A 16,126-nucleotide genomic window follows, 5' to 3' on the forward strand; every position below is an offset into this window, starting at 1 on the left:
CACCAGTGCTGGACAGACCTAGAGTGATGCTTCCCCCGCTGCCAGCAAAGAACAGGCCCTTCTCTAGAGGACCTGAGAAGCAGGGTGTGACCCCCACCATCCGCGTGGGGGCCCCCAGGAGCTGCCCGTCCAACCTCAGTCTCTTCACACAACCACTGAACCCGGAGCTGTTGATGGCCACCTGCGGGGCACAGAGGGGTGGGCCAGGTCAGGTCCCTGGGGAGCCGAGGAGGGCGGACAGCGTCCAGCTGGGCTGGGGAGAGGCTGGGGGGCGGTGGTTCTCACCGGGAGCTTGGGGCTGAAGCCGCTGGCAGGGAGGCCCCCCACAAAGAGAGTATGGGGCCGGGGGCCCCCCTCCCCCTGGTGCTGCTGGCCTGGCTCCTCCTGACTCCGGGCCCAGACCCCGTCCGTCACCAGCTGGATCCGAGTCTTCTCCCAGCGCACGGACACCTGGGGGTGGGAGAGGCATGTCAGGGTGGGACCTCTGGCGCCCTGCCCGTTGCCCAGCGCTCCTCAGCCCCTCACCCTATGCCACCGGCCAGCCCGTGAACGCCGGCGGCTCTGGACGTGGAGCTGGGGCCCTGGGCCTTCTGTCCGAGCGACAAAGCGTCCGTGGCTCAGGAAGAGGGCCAGGGAGGGGCTGCGGGCAGTCAGTGGGGCGGCGAGGAGCAGGAGCCCTTGGGGGGCGAGTGGGCGGACAAGCATCGAGACCTGGGACCTGGAAGCCAAGCAGGGGAGTCAGCCTGGGACGGCCCCTCCGCACCCACCCCACCCGCCCTGCCCGGCCCTGCCCTGCCCGGCCCGGCCCTACCAGTCCCCGGGGGGCGCTGGGACGTGTGCAAACTCCAGGTGACTGGACAGGTGGCCCCCAAACTGGTAGGCGTCTCGAATGGTCCTGAGGGGCCGGGTTGGCGAGCAGGCAGGGTCCTGGGCGGGCTGCCGGCTGCGGCGGGAGGCCTGGGGGTCGGAGACGCAGGGGTGCGTGGAGGCCACCTTCCACCCGCCCCAGCTCTGGCGCACACCGCCCCCGCACCCCACCTTCCGAGCCGCGGCGGCCCGCAGTCCTCTCGGGCCCTGCTCCAGGGCCAGGGGTGGGGCGGCCGGGGCACAGCCCGAGCTCACGTTGAGACCGCCCAGGTTCTGCTGCAGGTCAAACACGCGCTGCGGCCCCTTGAGCCTGCGGAGGGCAGGGGTCAGTGGCCGGCAGCAGGCAGGGGGGTGGCCGCCAGCCCTGCCTCGATGCCTGCCCTGCTCACCGCAGCAGAAACACGTTACTGATGCAGCCACTGAAGTTCCGGAGGGTGTCGGCCTCAGGCCAGCCTCCCAGGAGGAGGCGAGGGGCCCGAGCGGGCTGGGGCGGGGGTGGGGGCCAAAGACCCCGGTGGGGCTTCATCTGTTGAAGCTGGTCGTCCACGTAGAGCCAAACCCTGGGGGGGGGGAGCAGTGTTTCCCCCGTCCTGCCCTCAAACCTGCAGGCTGTCCCCAAGGCCCCCAGCTCTGCTGCCCCCTCCCTGGAGACGGTGCTGAGAGGCCAAGCAAGGTGGACTCACCCTGAGGCATTGCTGAAGAACGTGACATAATGGGGAACCCCGTCGGCAAAGCTCCCTCGTGTTTTCACCTCGGTCCTCAGAAGCCGGAGTGTCACGTGGCCCTGCTGCAGGGACACCTCGCACGACCCATCCTGGGGACAGCGGCCAGGTCAGCAGGCTGGGGGGCCCAGACTCTGTCTTCCACCGCCCGAGACCCACCCTGCTGCTGCGGCCAGAGTGGCGGGGCGGACACACCGGGGACGCTCGGTGGTAGAGCAGCCCACTGTCCTGGGTGCTGCGGAAGCCGAAGCCGGAGTAGACGTTGCCCGTGAGGGGCGCCAGGTCGCTGGGGAGTGCCAGGGGCAGGAAGCTGTGGCCGTGGAAAGTCATGGCCCGCCCCACCTGCAGGGAGGGGAGGGGAATGACCGTGAGGCCCGCGGCTGGAGAGGGCGGCGCCGCCAGCCAGCCGGGCAGGGTGGCTCACCAGCAGGTCTGCGGTGCAGCCGGAGCTGATGCCCGTGGTGTTCAGCCTCTTGAGGTCCACGTACTTGCCCAGAGCTTTGATGCCCTTGATGCAGCCACGGATGGAGCCTCCGGAGGGGAAGAGCCGCAGCAGACTGCGGGATGGTGGCAGCAGGGTGAGCGGCAGGGGTCGCCTCCCGGGCCCCGCCCCCACCCCCAGGGCTGGTGCTTACCTCGGGGGCAGCAGGCCGGGCGGCACCCCCCCCAGGTAGTAGGCGTCGGCCAGCTCCAGCGAGTTCTCCTGCTCCACGCTGAACACCGTGGTCCTCTCCACGCGCACCAGCACACGCTTCCGGCTGCCCCCCAGCAGGAACACCTGGATCTGGAAGGCACCGGCGCAGGGGCTTCAGGTGAGCCGTGACCCCCTCACCTGCCAGTCCTCCCCACCCATGTCCTGCCCTCCCGGACCCCGGCCTTACCGCCTTGCTGGTCGTGGTCAGAGGAGGCAGGGGCTGCATTGGGACGGCCTCCTTCAAGCCCGCACCGAAGTCATAGAGGAGCACGAGGCTGCCTTCCCGCACGGCCAGGCACAGGAACTGGTCCTGGGGTGAGGGGTGGGGCACAGGTCAGCGTGGGGAGGGGCGGGCCGGCCGGGCAGTGTGGGCATCGGACGTGCCTGGTGCTGCAGGAAGAAGACGACCCCGCTGTAGGACACGAGCCGCAGCTCCTGCTCGAAGCGCTTGGTGTTGCTGATCTGACTCTCCACGCTGATGCGGGCGAAGCCGGAGCCATCCAGGTAGGAGCCGTCTGTGAGCCACGGGTCCCCGGTCGACTTGGAGCTGCGGCCAGAGGTTGCAGGGTCAGTCGAGGGCGGCCCGGGCTGTGGCGAGGGTCGGCTCAGGCCGCACGTACCGGGCACAAGGCTTATCCACGGCCGTGTCCAGCTGGAAGGTCTCCTCGAAGTTGTAGAGACTGACCACGTCCTCGTTGAGCGTGTCCAACTCAATGCAGCCCCGGTAGCCAGGAAAGCGGAGGGGTTCGGGGGGCTGCGGGCACGGCGTGCGGTCAGGGCGCCGCCCCAGCCAGGACGGACCCAAGGGGAGGAACCCAGGCTGCCGCAGGCGGACTGGAGCCAGACGCTGAGTGCACTTGCTGGGCCGGGGGCGCAGGGTGCGGCGGCTCACCGTGAAGCTGCTGGGGTAGCCCCCCACGTAGAAGACGAAGTCGTTGGGCTGCAGGCTGAGCAGCCCTTCCGCCCCCGGGGCCACCGTGTCGCCCTTGGTCTCCTGGACCACCTGGTTCTCCACCGTGACAGACATGTGGCCAAACTGCAGGGTCCTGAGGGCAGAGGTGAGAGGATGCGGGGTGGACGGGCAGCCCTGCCAGGAGGCAGGGCGAGCGCTGTGGGGGCCGTGCGTGGGGCCGGGCCTCCCACCTGTCAATGCTGACGGCTGCGAACTGCTCCCCGACGTCTTCGTCGATGCTGAGGGCCGCAGGGCCCGCCCCCCCGAGGCGGTACACCCACTGCACCTTCTGGTCCCGCAGAGCCACACCCATGTAGTCGCCAGTGGCCTATGGCGGCAGCAGGAGACTCAGCGGGACGAGGCCCCAGTGCGGCCCACTCGCTCCGACCTGCTGCCCGGCTCCGCCAGCCCGCTTAGCCCGCCCAGTACCTGGCGGCCGCCCATGTACAGCACAAACTGGTCCCCGGCGGCCTGGCCCGAGGCTGGCTGCGGGCTCTGCAGGTAGAACCTGAGAGCAGTGTAGGCCGCAAGGTCGCTGAGGTCGCGAGGGGCGCGTAGCCGCACCCCTGAACGCCCGTTGAACTTCATGGGCACCTTGACCTGCGGGGAGCACACGGCCTGTCAGCGCCGAACTCCTGGTCTCCTGGAGGCCTGCCTCGCCCGGCACTCACGCCCACCTTGCTGGCTGCGCCCCGGGCCTGGGCAATGAGCTCCCGCACACGGCCGATGCTGGCGGACAGGGCCAGGCTGGCGTTGCGCGCCCCGCGGTCCTGCAGGAGGCTCAGCGTGGTCAGCAGCTGCGGCAGCGTCTTCTCCAGGGCTGACACTGCAGGGGGGAGGGCAGCCCTGAGAGCTGGACCTCCCCACCCTGGCCCGCCTGCTCGCAGGGCACCGAATCCCAGGGCCCACCTGAGCGGCCTGCGTCCAGCATCACCTGGCCCAGGTCCTGGCTCCGCAGGCCCTGGTACTGGCCCTGCCACCGCTCCACGGTTTCCTGCATGTCGTGAAGCCGGGACTGCACGCGGGCAGCTGTGTCCTGGGCTTCGGCGGCCACGGCCTTGGCATGGGCGATCTTCTTGCTGGTTTCGTCTGCGGTGGGCGGTGCACAGGCTCAGTGGGGACAGGGGAGAGCCATCCTGGTCTCATCCCCGTCTGGGGAGACCACTGAGACCCCCTTGTCAGGACCAGCAAGAGGGACGCACCCCACAGGTTTCGTGAGAACCTCAGAGCAGTGGACACCGTCCCCTGCCAGACGGTCCCTCCTCCATGCTGGCGACTCTGGCCAGAGCTGGGTCACCCTGGGCCTGACCAGGTCAGCTCAGCCTCATCTCCCCACGGCCACCACTGCCCCCTCAGCATTTCTCCTGAGGCCCTGCCAGAGTCCTCAGGGCCACCACTCCAGATCTGCTGGGAGTGTCCACCCTCAAGTCAGCAGAGATCCCTCCTAACCTGGGCCAGACGCACCACTCCTCTGCCCTAAGCCCTCCCAGGGCCCCCACACCCCAGTCACCCCAGTGCCCTCAGCTCCAGCCACACTGGCCTCCGCCCCTCACCTCCCTGCTTGCCAGCCGCCTGCACCCTCCCCAGACGCCCCCAAGGTCCCTGCCGCACAACCCCCGCGGGTCCTGCGTTATTTCTCTCCCAGCACCTCTTGTCCCTCCTGGTCTTCACTCACTACCTGGGGCTGTTTTGTTGGGTATGTCTCCCAAACAGAGGCAGGTTCCCAAGGCCGGGGCCCCCAACAACAGGAGCCCCTCAGCTGCCCTGGCCACTGTTCTGGACAGTGTGTGAACACATGCCCTTGCGTAAAAGCCCTACTGGATGGTGCCCTCTGGAGGACGCCTGTGCAGGGCAGGCGTCCCTTTGCTCTGGGGACGAGCAGTGAGGCCAGCATGGGGAGAAGACCCAACGCACCTGTGTCCATGGCCAGCATGGCCTGTACCTCCTGGACTCGGGCCGCCAGCTGCTCCTTCCTGGCCCGGGCGTCACGGAGCTGGGTCCCGGTGCCCTGGAAGGTGGCCCGCGCTGCGGGGGAGGCAGCCTCAGCCCCAAGAACCCCCGCCCCCAGGATACACATGTGGCCCACTGCAGCCCTCCTGACCAGGGAGGACCAGCCCATGTGCACACAGACGGAGACATGCGGACACAAGAGGCCTGGGCTCGGGGATGTGCTGGCACCCCGAGGCTCGTGGTCCCACAGCAGATGTAATTACCCTTTATTTATGGATGAAAACAATAGAGGCTCAGAAAAACCAAGCCACTTCCAGCCACCAGCGCGCTGAGGTCCTAGCAGCAGAGGGAGCAGCCCCACCCTCACTCCTCGCCTGCCCCTCTTGACAGCCCAGCGTGCACATGGGCCCAGCCAGGACGGCAGGAAAACTGTCAGTGGGTCCCCATGTCCTCATCCTGGGGACCCGGCACAAAGCCCTGGGGTGGGGAGGGGGCTTTGCAGGGCTCCCAGGGGCGAACTTGCAGGGTGGTGGGGAAAATTCCCACGCAGGGCAGCCGCCACCCTGACTCACACGGTGACAACCACAAACCCCATACCACACGGCTGGAGAGTGAGGGTCCCCACAGCGCCTGGACACCCAGGTGGACCCGGCACTCACCGAGGCCCAGCCTCCGCTGCTCCCCCAGGACGGCCTCCTCCAGGGCACTGCTGTTGGCAAGGAGCTCCCGGGCTCGGGGCGCCAGGCCCTGCTGCACCACCATCTACAGATGCGGGGACAGAACGCAGGTCACACCTGCCTGGTGGAGTCGGGGGATCAGGGGCTCCTCGGGGCGGCAGGGAGGGTGGGGGCCTCACCGCCCACGTGTGGCTGGCCTGCTGCTGCGCCTGCCCAGCCGCGCCCGCGGCGGCCTGCACTGCTTGCAGAATGCTGCTGTAGGCGTTGGCAGCCTCGATGGCCCGCTGGATGAAGCGGTCCTGGTTGACTCCGAGGATGATGCTATATGGAGAGGTGGGGAGGATCCGAGGCCGTGGGGTGGGGTGGGGGCTCAGTGCGTCTCATGGGCCTCCCACCCTCCCAGCTGCTGGGCCAGCCGGCCAGCGGCTCCAAACCCCCAGCCTTGGCTCATGGCCTTCCGCTGCCCCGTGTCCCTCTCCTGCTTTCTGCCAGCCTGGGCCTGCAGGGACAATGGCCTCTCCTTCTAGGAGCCCTCCCAGACCAACCGTGGCCCCTCCAGGCCCTGGCTGCCCCCCAGGGCACCCACTTTGGGCCCTGTACCTGGACAGATTGAACGCCAGCTGGTCCAGCTGCTGTGCGTGGGCCTCAGCGGCCTCCACCAGATCCACCTTGCTGCTCGCGGGGGAGAAGGCTCGCATCTTCTCCAGCAGCGGCGTCCGGGCCCCGTCCAGGCTGGCAGCGAGGTGCTCGTACTCCTGAGGGTGGGTAGGCTTAGGTGGGACCTTCATCCTTTACTCACTCCCACCTGATCTGGAACCCCAGGGGCCACACTCTGCATGCAAACCAGTGCCTGAACACGCCTGGTGCGCAGCCCTGGGAGGGGTGGCGCTCACCTCCTTGGCCCGGTCCATGCCATGCAGAAGCTCAGAGAGCTGGGCTAGGGTGTCTCTGGCGGCCTGCAGAGTGGCCCCCAGGGTGGCATTGTCTCGGGACAGCTCCTGCTTCCGTTGCTGGAGGTGATGGGGAGTGAGGAGGTGGTGACAGAACAGAGGAGAGATGGGGTAAACGGGGAGGAGGTGGGGGAGGGGATGATGGGGGAAGGACGGGTGATGGGGAGGGGGATCATGGGGGTGATGGGGGAGGGGAAGATCATGGGGGGGGAGGGGAGGGGAGGGACTAGGCCAGGCCAGGCTCCCTACCAGGGCCTCCTCCAGGCGCTCCTGGTTTCGGCTGTTGAGCTCCTCGGCCTCCCGAGTGGTGCCCACCGCCCGGTTCAGAGCCTCCCGCAGGTCCATGAGGCCGGCCTCATGCTGGGCCAGCTGGTCTCGGGTGCGCGCCACCAGCGCTTGGTTCCTCTCCCAGTGTGCAGTCAGCTGCTCCTGCACTCGGGCCAGCACTGGTCGAGACCCAGTACAGGAAAGGTCACGCGGGCAGTGACCCTGGTGCCTGCCCTCCCAACCACTCCACGCTGCCCTCAGCCCCAGGGCTCCCTCCCCATCTCTGCCCTGCTGGGGCTGACACCACTCACATCTCTGGGCCTCCCCCAGCTCAGTCTCAGCAGCTGCCCGCGGAGCCCCCAGGTCACGGGCCCGCATCTCCCGGAGCAGCCGTTCCACCTCGGCCAGTGTCCGGCGTAGCTGCTCGCCCGAGGGGACCGAGGCATTGGCTGGTGACAGGCGGTCTGCCTGAGACTCGAGCTCTGTGCGGATTTGGGGAGGGGGATGTCAGGGCCCAGGGCTGGCCTGCTGCCTGGGCAGACCCCTGCCCACTAGCTTCCAGGCCGGAAACCCCTGCCTGAGCATCTTTGGACGACCACATGTAACCCGGCATGCCCAGAACAGCTCCCAGAGCTCCTGGCTCAAGGCCATGACTTCTAGGCCTGCCTGGCCCCTCCCCCAACCCCCTCCCCCTCACAGCCCCCACCCTAACACCCCTGCTGCCCACCTGCTCAGCCTGCTCCCTGGCCTCCTTGCCTACCCACCCCTCCTCCCAGTCCAGCACTCAGCTGGAACTTCACTTCCTTCTGGGCCCCTGGGCTGTGCCTGGTCCCCCAAGTCCCCTCTTGGTGACATGCCCCAGGTTGTAACTCAGTTTCACCCTTGAGTTTTCTTAGGGAGGCAGGGGACCTGCGAGGGGACACCAGCCCATTTCGCAGGGTCTACCTGTCCTCTGGCCCTGGCCACACTGGCCACCTCTCTCACCTTCCAACTCTGACCTGCTGTTTACATGGCCAAGGTACCGTCTCTGTATCCAAACATCCAAACCCTGCCAGTTCTTCAAGGCCAAGCCCCCTGAAGGCATGAGCCCCTGCTCTGAGCCCTGAACACCATTCTGCCCAACTCTCCCCTGCCCCTGCCTAGCCGGGCCAGCCCCTACCGCTCAGGGCGCGGTCCACAGCCTGGATGGCTACCAGCAGTGTCTGTGCCCGGCCCAGTGTGGCCTCGGTGCTGTCCAGCAGCTGGCTGGCCTGGGCTCGAGCCCCTGCAGCCTGCGGATGAAGTACCTGCTCAGCCTTCACTCCCTGCCGGCCGGGGGGAAGGCTGGGGGCCTGGGGAGGGGCCTTGAGCCTGAGGTGAGGGTCAGAGGTGACACTGCACGGTTTGGGGCCTGGGGAGAGGGGCCTCTGGGGGAGGAGTCTGCTGAGAGGGAGAGCCCTCAGGGGAGGGGTTTCCTGGAGGAGAAGCATTCCAGGGGGTTCTGGGGCAGGAGTCCCCAAGGACCTGCCTGGCCATCCAGCCGCTGTGTGTCCTGCCCGAGGCTTGAGGTCTGTCGCTCCAAGGCCTCCAGCTGCAGTGCGGTCTCGTGGTGGAGGCCCGAGGGGCTCCGGAGCTGGCTCTGAGGGGAGGGGAAGGTGAGAGCCTGCGACCTGAGAAGGGGAGGCTGGGGCCGGGCTGTGCAGTACCTGCAGATCAGCGATGGAGGCGTCCAGCCTGTGCAGCCGGGCCCAGGCCACAGAGCTGGCATTGATGCCACGCAGCTGCTCGCGGATGGCGGGGAGGAGCGCTCCGGCCCGCTCCAGGTCATCCAGGAGCAGAACCACACAGTGGTCACACACTGTGAGCAGGGGGGCAGGTTGGCATGGGGTTAGGGATCGGTGTGGGGCCAAGGGGAAGTCACAGGGTTGGCGTGGTGCCGATGGGTCACTGGGGGTCATGCGGATGAAACAGGGATGCTGAGCTGAAGGTGACAAGGTCAGTAGCGGTCAGAGATCAGTGTGTGGGCCCCAGGGTCAACATAAGGATGGGATATGGGGCCCCTCAGAAACTGAGATGGGGAACTGGGGCCACAGGACTCCTCTGGAAGTTGAGGTTAACATACAGGTCACCAGGCCAGCACAGGGCTGGGACCTGCACTCCCCCAGGTGGAGCTGGGAGGGCCGGGTGGTGGCAGGGGGCAGGTGGGCGGGGGGGGGAGGTTCACACCTTCGCAGTGTACGCCGTGGCCCCCAGGCTTCCCTGGCACGGGCACCTGGTGCTGCTGGCTACAGGTGTCACAGCGCTCCCCACTGAGCCCAGGGGGGCACGTACAGTGGCCTGTATGCAGGTCACAGTGGCCCTCCTGGCACTGGCAGCCTGGGGTGGGAAGGGTGGGGTGAGTGGCAGGCTGAGGGCCCTGGGGTACTCACCACCCCGAGGTGCCCCACCCACCCACACTCACGCTTGCAGCCCTGCTCAGGGACGCCCCAGTGGCCGGGGGCACACTCGCGGCACTGGGGCCCCCCAGCCCCTGGCCGGCAGTGGCACTGCCCACTCTGGGGGTCGCACTTGGAGCCCTCGGCGGCTGGTCCACAGGCGCATGGGCGGCAACCCCCACAGCCCTCAAAACCAAAGTGTCCTTCCTGCAGGCACAGACAGCAGTCACGGCTCTGCCCAACCCTCGAGACCCAGCCTCCTTCAGCCCTGAGCCCTGCCCCATACCCAAGTCCCACCCCTCCAGCCATGAAGCCCCACCCCATCCATGTAGGGCTACCTGACAGCGGTCACAGCGCAGCCCTGTCACACCCGCCTTGCACAAGCAGTGCCCACTGTGGGGGTCACAGGCCTCCGTCCCACACGGGGAGCAGTCACACCCTACAGAAGGGGGAGCTGTAACCACAGCCCTGATCTCCACCCCAGCCTTTTTCCTCCCACCCCCAAATCCTGTGGGCTCCTACTCCAGGCCAATCTCCATCCCGCCCCAAGTGAAGCCTCCAGACCCTCACTGTTCTCCACCTTCCCCGTTCCACCTGGGTCCAGACCACAAAGCTGCCTGCTCACTGTCCCCCCTGCCGCCCCTGCCCCGTGCCTTCTGCCCAGTAGCCCGGGCTCAACCAGAGGTCCTGCCAGCCCCCTCCTGGTGACGCCCTCTCGCAGGAGTAGCCAAAGTCCCAGAGTGACCCTCAGTCTGGCCGTGGGGGTGTCTGACCGTGAGCCCCGGCATGGGACACAGCCTGCTCCTGGGGGACACCCGTGGGCCCCCCGCCCTCCCCGCCTACGGGTGCAGTTGCCGGGCAGCAGGGCGTTGCCGTAGAAGCCGGGGGCGCAGCTCTCGCAGCGGGGCCCGGTGGTGTGGCGCAGGCAGCCGCGGCAGGCGCCTGTCAGGGGGTCGCAGTCACTGAAGAGCATGTTGGGATCGCCGTTGCCGCTGCAGTCACAGGGCTGGCAGGAGCTGCCCAGCACCAGCGGGTTCCCAAAGAAGCCAGGAGCGCACCTGGGGGAGGCGGCGTCTGTAGTCTGTGCCGGCCTGGGTGCGCAGTGCCCACCCCACCCCGGGCCCGTCCACGCACGCAGTGCCCCCTCCCTGCCCCTGCACGCGCGCAGTGCCCGCCCCACCCACCGCCACCCCTACCCTGCTCACCGCTCGCAGGAGGCCCCAGCATAGCCTGGTTTGCAGAGACACTGGGTGCGGCCACCTCGCAGGATGCAGCCCATGGCGAAGCTGCAGAGACGGAGGGGGTTGTTACACACCTGCACACCCTAGGCGAGCACGATGCGTACTCGGGCTAGGCCAGATACCGGGTGTTGGGGGTCCCCTCCTCGTGGACCCCCAGCTGTCCTGGCCTCCACAGAGAATGAGCTTCTCCACCAGGCAGGGGGTGGTGGCCCTCTATCCCGGGTCTATGAGGACTCTTGGCTCCAGCCAAGGGGCGGGACCCCGGAGGGGCGGCCCAGCTTACTTGTTGGAAGGCACAGCGAGGGGGCAGGGGCAGCTGACGCAGGGGACCGCGGCGCCCTCTGACCCACCACGCACGAAGCCGTCCTGGCAGTGCTCACAGTGGTCGCCCTCTGTGTTGTGCTGGCAGCCCTGGGGCAGAGGGGACAGGTCAGCACTGACAGAGGAGGCCCCGCTTCCCACCAGCAGGGCCTGGTCAGCTCCCTCTGCAACCCTGTGGGGCTCTACGCCCAAGGCCAGGGGGGCCCCACTTGGGTTCTGCCCCCTCGACCTCAGTGTATCCACAACTGCTAACCCAGAGGCCCTCCGGTCTTCCCTAGTCTGTGCCTTTCATGGCTGCCCTGCCCCGCAGGGTCCCCACTCACCACGCAGATGCCTGAGCCAGGGAGGCAGCGGTCCGAGTGGCCGTGGCACTGACAAGGGACACAGCGACCCAAGAAGAGACCTTTGACGTCCCGGTAGTAGCCAGGGGCACATTCCTGGGGGGGGGGGCATCAGGGATCAGGAAAGGGGGCAGGGCCAGCCCGCTGCGGGGGCAGGCCAGGGGCCACCACAGGTCAGCCCCTCAGGGGTCCTGACCCTGGCTAGCGGAAGGCACAAGGTCACAGCCCACGAAGCTGCATGGATGCTCTGGCTCAGGCGACCACCCTCTTTCCCAGCGGGCCAGGGCCTTCCTCTTTCTTCTCCAAACACCCCTTCCCAGTGGGCGGACGGATGCCCCGTGGGCAAGGGAGGGGAGGTGGCTAGAGACACGCTGCCTGGGTGACTCGGAGGACATGGGATGCACTGGGCAGTAAGTGGACGAAGAGCAGCCGTGTGCACAGGAGGCGGGGCGGGTGACAGCAGATCAGGCAAACAGGTGAGCCAGCAGGCTGGGAGGGTGACATCCAGAAGGTGGGAGGGGCCGAGGTGGAGGGCGAGAGTGGAGGCCTGGCAGGTACGGATGTGCCCGGCACGGGGGGCGGGCTGTACTGACCAGGGGGCGGCAGCCTCCCAGCCTGGTGCCCGCCCCTGCGCCTCACCTGGCACGAGTCCCCACGGTAGTTGGCAGGGCACATGCACAGCTCCACACTGCTGGCCGGAGGGCCCCCGCCCGCCTCACTGGCCACCTCCAGCGCCACCCTACGCAGGGAGACGGCCGAGGAGGTCTGCGAGAAGAGGGCACGGAGCTGCAGCTGCTCCAGGCCGGCCAGCACCATCATGAGCTCCTCCCGGGACACGGCGTTGTGGGTCTCCATGTGCCGGAAGTTCCCCTGCAGGACCACGACAGGTTCTCAGTGGGGCCACAAGCCCAGGGCACACAGGAGCCGAGCAGACCCTCCATGGGGGACGGGGCTCAGGTGACACGGGGTAAGAAGAGTGACACACAGCGTAGGTAACTTCTGATCTCAGACACAAATACTTTCTTAAGACACAAAAACACTAACTGTAAATGAAAATCCTGTGAATTTGAACAGGTTAAAGAATGAGAGCTTCTGTTCATCACGAGACACCTCAGTGAAAGGCTGAGGGGCTACGGGCCAGAAAACGGTGGCTACGTTCAGATCAGGACCAACACAGAGCGCCCCCGAAAGACAACAGGTCACAGACCCCACGAGCAGCTTGCAGAGGACTGCGTGCCCATCAGGGAGCAGGGATCCGCAAGCGGCCCGGCAAGCAGCCCCAGGGAACCAGAAAACAGGCATGGCGGGGGGCGTCCCAAAGCACCCTGCTCCCAGGCTGCGTCTTCTGCCACGGAGAGCGGGCACAGACGGCATTCTCCGCCGGGCTCCAGGAGGGACCCGGCTGCCCAGGCCAGCCCCGCTCACCTCCACCAGCTGCAGCGCCCCTCGGTGAACGTGGCCCGGCACTGGGTACGCTGGCTCCAGGAACGTGATGCTCATCTGGTTGCCCTAGGGGGCACGTGGGCGGATGAGGGCTGGGAACCGGGCTGCCCACCGTCCTGGCTTGGCCGTGCCCGCCGCCCACCCTGCCGAGACCACCCTGGCAGCCACCTTCAGCACCACGTCTGGACGGCTTTCCATGGGGATGAACACGTCTCCCCGCTGGGCCTCTGAGTGCAGTTCGTAGCGGAGGGTCCCACCATAGGACGACACCTGGAAGCCAGGCAGAGGGATGCGACCTGGCCAGACCCCAACCACGGGGCTGGGCGCTGGGCAACCTCCCGAGGCCCCGCCCCTCCGTGGACGCCGGCATCCTCACTGCTGCCTCCCCCTCAGGCCTCCAGGAGGCGCCCTCCCAGGGGCGACCAGCCTGCTCACCCGGTCTCCCAGGTAGGAGGGCGGGGCCTGCCAGTACAGCTCGGGGAAGGCCTCGGGCACGCGCCGCAGGTCCGCGCGAAGCAGCATGGCCTCCACCTGCCGCTCGTGGGGCACCTCCTGCCGGTCACCGCTCAGCAGCGTCCAGCCCTCCATGTCCACGAACTGCGGGCACAGGGCAGGTCACGCAGGCGGACACCCCCAGGTGTCGCAGGGCCCCGTCCTAAGTCCCTGCTGGTTGGGAGCTGACAAGTCCCTTCCCCGAGGCAGCACCACCCTTGGTCCCAAGCCCGTCCTGCCCGCACACCTCCCGACGGGCATAGGCCGAGCTCCGGCAGCGATCCGTGGCCCCGAAGCAGAAGCAGCGGGTGCAGCCTTTGGGGTTGGCGGCTTCCAGGGAGAATGTCCCAAGGCGGCACTGGTCACACCTCGGGCCCTGCACGTTCTCCTGGGGGCGGGAGGGTGGGGCAGGGCGGTCAGCTGTGTGCCAGGCCACCTGGCCCGAGCTGGCTCACGGTCACCCCACAGAAGGCCTGACTGTCCTGAAAGCTGCCAAGAAGCTCCACCCCGAGAGGACGAGAGGCAGGATGGGGGTGGCAAGCCTGGCCCCGCTGGCCGCCCTCACCTTGCAGTAGCACTGGCCCGTGAGGGGGTCACACGTGCCGGGCGCGGAACCTGCTTCGTGGCAGTCACAGGGGCGGCAGCTTGGGTAGCCGTGGAACCCAGGAGCACAAGTGTCACAGCGGCGTCCTGCCACGTTGGGTCTGCACCTGTCAGGAGGATTCAGGAGCTGGCTGGGCCTCCCCTCCCCCTGGCCCCTCACACTGAAGGGAGAGACCACAGGTGCCCCCACCACAGTGGCACTGCCCCCCAAGAACTGAAGGAGGCAGCACCGCTGAAGCCGGGAGTGCTGACGGGGGAGCATGCGGTCAGGGTTCGCCGGCAGACAGAAACGCATCCTGGCCAGGACTGCCCTGAGGCCACGGTGCCCTCCGATGCCAGCTCTCACCTGCACTGGCCGCTGTCCACGTCACAGGTGGGGTCCGTGAGCTCCTGGACGCCGGGCCTCGAGCAGTTACACTCCTCACAGCCGACCAGGGGGTGGCAGCCGAAGGTCTGGGGCTGGCAGACGATGCAGTCGGGTGGGACGGTGCGGGGTGGGCAGATGCACTGGCCCGTGAGCTCATCACAGAGGCGGCCACCGCAGTCGCAGGCTGTGGGCGCGTGCACAGCCCCAATCAGGGGCCTGGACCGCAGGCACACCCACCCTCCCCAGCCGGGTTCCACCCAGCTCCGGGCCCCAGCCCAGGCAGCCCCTCTGACGTGGGGTCAGCTGGTCAGAACCAGTCTAGCCCCTGAAACCTTCTGGATGACCCTGCAAGGCCTGGGGCCTCCCAGGTTGGAGGCAGAAGGGCTGGTCCTCCGGGCTCCAGAATACTCCCCCCGACCACTCTTTCCTGGAGGGCCCCCTTCACCAGGAAGCCTGCTTGGGGTCCGGTGCCTCCCACCCCCGCCCCAGCACTGGTGGCCCTGGGATGGAGCTACTCACGCCTGCAGTTGGGGAAGCCCCAGTAGCCGGTGGCGCAGCGGGAGCAGTCGCGGCCGATGACATGGGCACGGCAGGGACACTGACCCCCGAAGGCCTCGCATGTGGAGCCCGTGGCGCCCACTTCGTGGCAGCTGCACGGCCGAGCCCCGTTGTTGTAGAAGAGGGAGAGGGAGGCAGCGGCGTGGCGGCAGAAAGGGGGCGAGCTGGTGGGGCTGCAGCGAGTGGCGGGTGGTGAGGCTGGCTCCCGGCCTGGACCCCCAATCCGGGGCCCCATTCCCGGCCCGGCCCCATGCCCGGCCCACCTGATGTGGTAACCATGGGCGGCGCACTGGCTGATGAACTCGTAGGATTTGTCCAGGGGCTCCTCCTGGAGATAGCTGGGGCTGTAGGCGTCCTCAGGGACCACCAGCACGTAATCCTATGGCATCAAGGCCTGGTCACTCTACCCTGGCCAGGGCAAACCAGCAGGGCTCCTCTGCAACCAGCCAGGCTCCGGCTGGGCAGCTGAGACAGTGATGGAGGCAACCCTGGTCTCGAGTCCCAGCAAGGCTGGCAGGTACCAGGTCCCTGCCTGGGTCGCTCATGGGGGAGACCACCCTCTACGGCCAGCTGAAAGCTTGGGGAGTGAGGTGGCAGCTCTGATGGAGAGCCCCACCCCTATCCTTTTCTGCTGGATGCCTCCCTCCATCCTCCAGGCAGGCCACTCTGACCAGCAGGGCCCAGGGGGCTGGTGGGCAACATCTTGGTTCTTAGAGCCCTCAGGAGCCCCACATAATGGGTCGAGGTGCCCAAAGGCTGCTTCCCCCAGCACCTGGCACAGGGCGGGGCTACAGCAAGCAGGGGGCACACTCCGGCTGAGTGACCCATGGTGGCTTGACCAGTGGAGGACAGCTGGTCCCTGAGCAGGCTCAGGATGTCTGCACACAGACACCAGCCTCAAAACTCACCAGCCAGAGCCACCGGCCCTCAGGCACGCGCACGGTCACTGTGAGCTCGCTGTCGGTCACGTCCAAGACGGCCCGGCCCTCACACACCACCAAGGTGCGGCAGCCGTAGCCGTGTGGGCAGAAGCTGGCGTTGGCGTGGCCTGGAGGAGGAAAAGTGGGTCAGGACCCCAAGCACACAGACTGCCCCAGGCCCGTGGTCTCATGGCCTCACCCAGGGCCCAGGGCCCTCCTGGAGTCACCAGAGAGGAGGGGGCCCACGGACAGCACCAGCCACCAAGGAGCACGCAAGCATAACACAGCATGGCTGTGTGACCGGCCTGTGGAGGCCCACGTGGCTAGGCCCACTCACACTGTGTGAA

The 16,126-nt window shown here is 67.7% G+C and overlaps 1 protein-coding gene across 4 annotated transcripts in view; it reads right to left on the bottom strand.

Annotated features, from left to right (window-relative positions):
* The window catches only part of LAMA5 (laminin subunit alpha 5), a 56,963-nt gene that overhangs the window by 1,504 nt on the left and 39,333 nt on the right, over positions 1–16,126 (bottom strand). For all 4 annotated transcript variants that reach the window (XM_032461515.1, XM_032461514.1, XM_032461513.1 and 1 more), the window contains 45 exons: positions 15,768–15,907; positions 15,123–15,238; positions 14,821–15,032; positions 14,281–14,485; positions 13,897–14,041; positions 13,579–13,719; positions 13,275–13,436; positions 13,008–13,109; positions 12,822–12,905; positions 12,036–12,266; positions 11,379–11,492; positions 11,018–11,145; positions 10,699–10,779; positions 10,337–10,551; positions 9,832–9,932; positions 9,520–9,700; positions 9,285–9,434; positions 8,765–8,916; positions 8,587–8,697; positions 8,239–8,350; positions 7,391–7,561; positions 7,062–7,258; positions 6,756–6,872; positions 6,463–6,617; positions 6,042–6,183; positions 5,845–5,947; positions 5,150–5,260; positions 4,145–4,324; positions 3,913–4,061; positions 3,665–3,835; positions 3,427–3,563; positions 3,176–3,329; positions 2,904–3,037; positions 2,668–2,830; positions 2,471–2,593; positions 2,225–2,373; positions 2,014–2,146; positions 1,785–1,931; positions 1,551–1,681; positions 1,257–1,427; positions 1,039–1,177; positions 812–957; positions 526–718; positions 286–450; positions 19–181 (listed from right to left, as the gene is read on the bottom strand). In XM_032461515.1, coding sequence (XP_032317406.1) covers positions 19–181; positions 286–450; positions 526–718; positions 812–957; positions 1,039–1,177; positions 1,257–1,427; positions 1,551–1,681; positions 1,785–1,931; positions 2,014–2,146; positions 2,225–2,373; positions 2,471–2,593; positions 2,668–2,830; positions 2,904–3,037; positions 3,176–3,329; positions 3,427–3,563; positions 3,665–3,835; positions 3,913–4,061; positions 4,145–4,324; positions 5,150–5,260; positions 5,845–5,947; positions 6,042–6,183; positions 6,463–6,617; positions 6,756–6,872; positions 7,062–7,258; positions 7,391–7,561; positions 8,239–8,350; positions 8,587–8,697; positions 8,765–8,916; positions 9,285–9,434; positions 9,520–9,700; positions 9,832–9,932; positions 10,337–10,551; positions 10,699–10,779; positions 11,018–11,145; positions 11,379–11,492; positions 12,036–12,266; positions 12,822–12,905; positions 13,008–13,109; positions 13,275–13,436; positions 13,579–13,719; positions 13,897–14,041; positions 14,281–14,485; positions 14,821–15,032; positions 15,123–15,238; positions 15,768–15,907 — 6,627 coding nt within the window. The remainder of the gene's footprint in view (positions 1–18; positions 182–285; positions 451–525; positions 719–811; positions 958–1,038; positions 1,178–1,256; positions 1,428–1,550; positions 1,682–1,784; positions 1,932–2,013; positions 2,147–2,224; positions 2,374–2,470; positions 2,594–2,667; positions 2,831–2,903; positions 3,038–3,175; positions 3,330–3,426; positions 3,564–3,664; positions 3,836–3,912; positions 4,062–4,144; positions 4,325–5,149; positions 5,261–5,844; positions 5,948–6,041; positions 6,184–6,462; positions 6,618–6,755; positions 6,873–7,061; positions 7,259–7,390; positions 7,562–8,238; positions 8,351–8,586; positions 8,698–8,764; positions 8,917–9,284; positions 9,435–9,519; positions 9,701–9,831; positions 9,933–10,336; positions 10,552–10,698; positions 10,780–11,017; positions 11,146–11,378; positions 11,493–12,035; positions 12,267–12,821; positions 12,906–13,007; positions 13,110–13,274; positions 13,437–13,578; positions 13,720–13,896; positions 14,042–14,280; positions 14,486–14,820; positions 15,033–15,122; positions 15,239–15,767; positions 15,908–16,126) is intronic.

This window comes from Camelus ferus, chromosome 19 (assembly GCF_009834535.1).
Source record: "Camelus ferus isolate YT-003-E chromosome 19, BCGSAC_Cfer_1.0, whole genome shotgun sequence".
NCBI lineage: Eukaryota > Metazoa > Chordata > Mammalia > Artiodactyla > Camelidae > Camelus > Camelus ferus.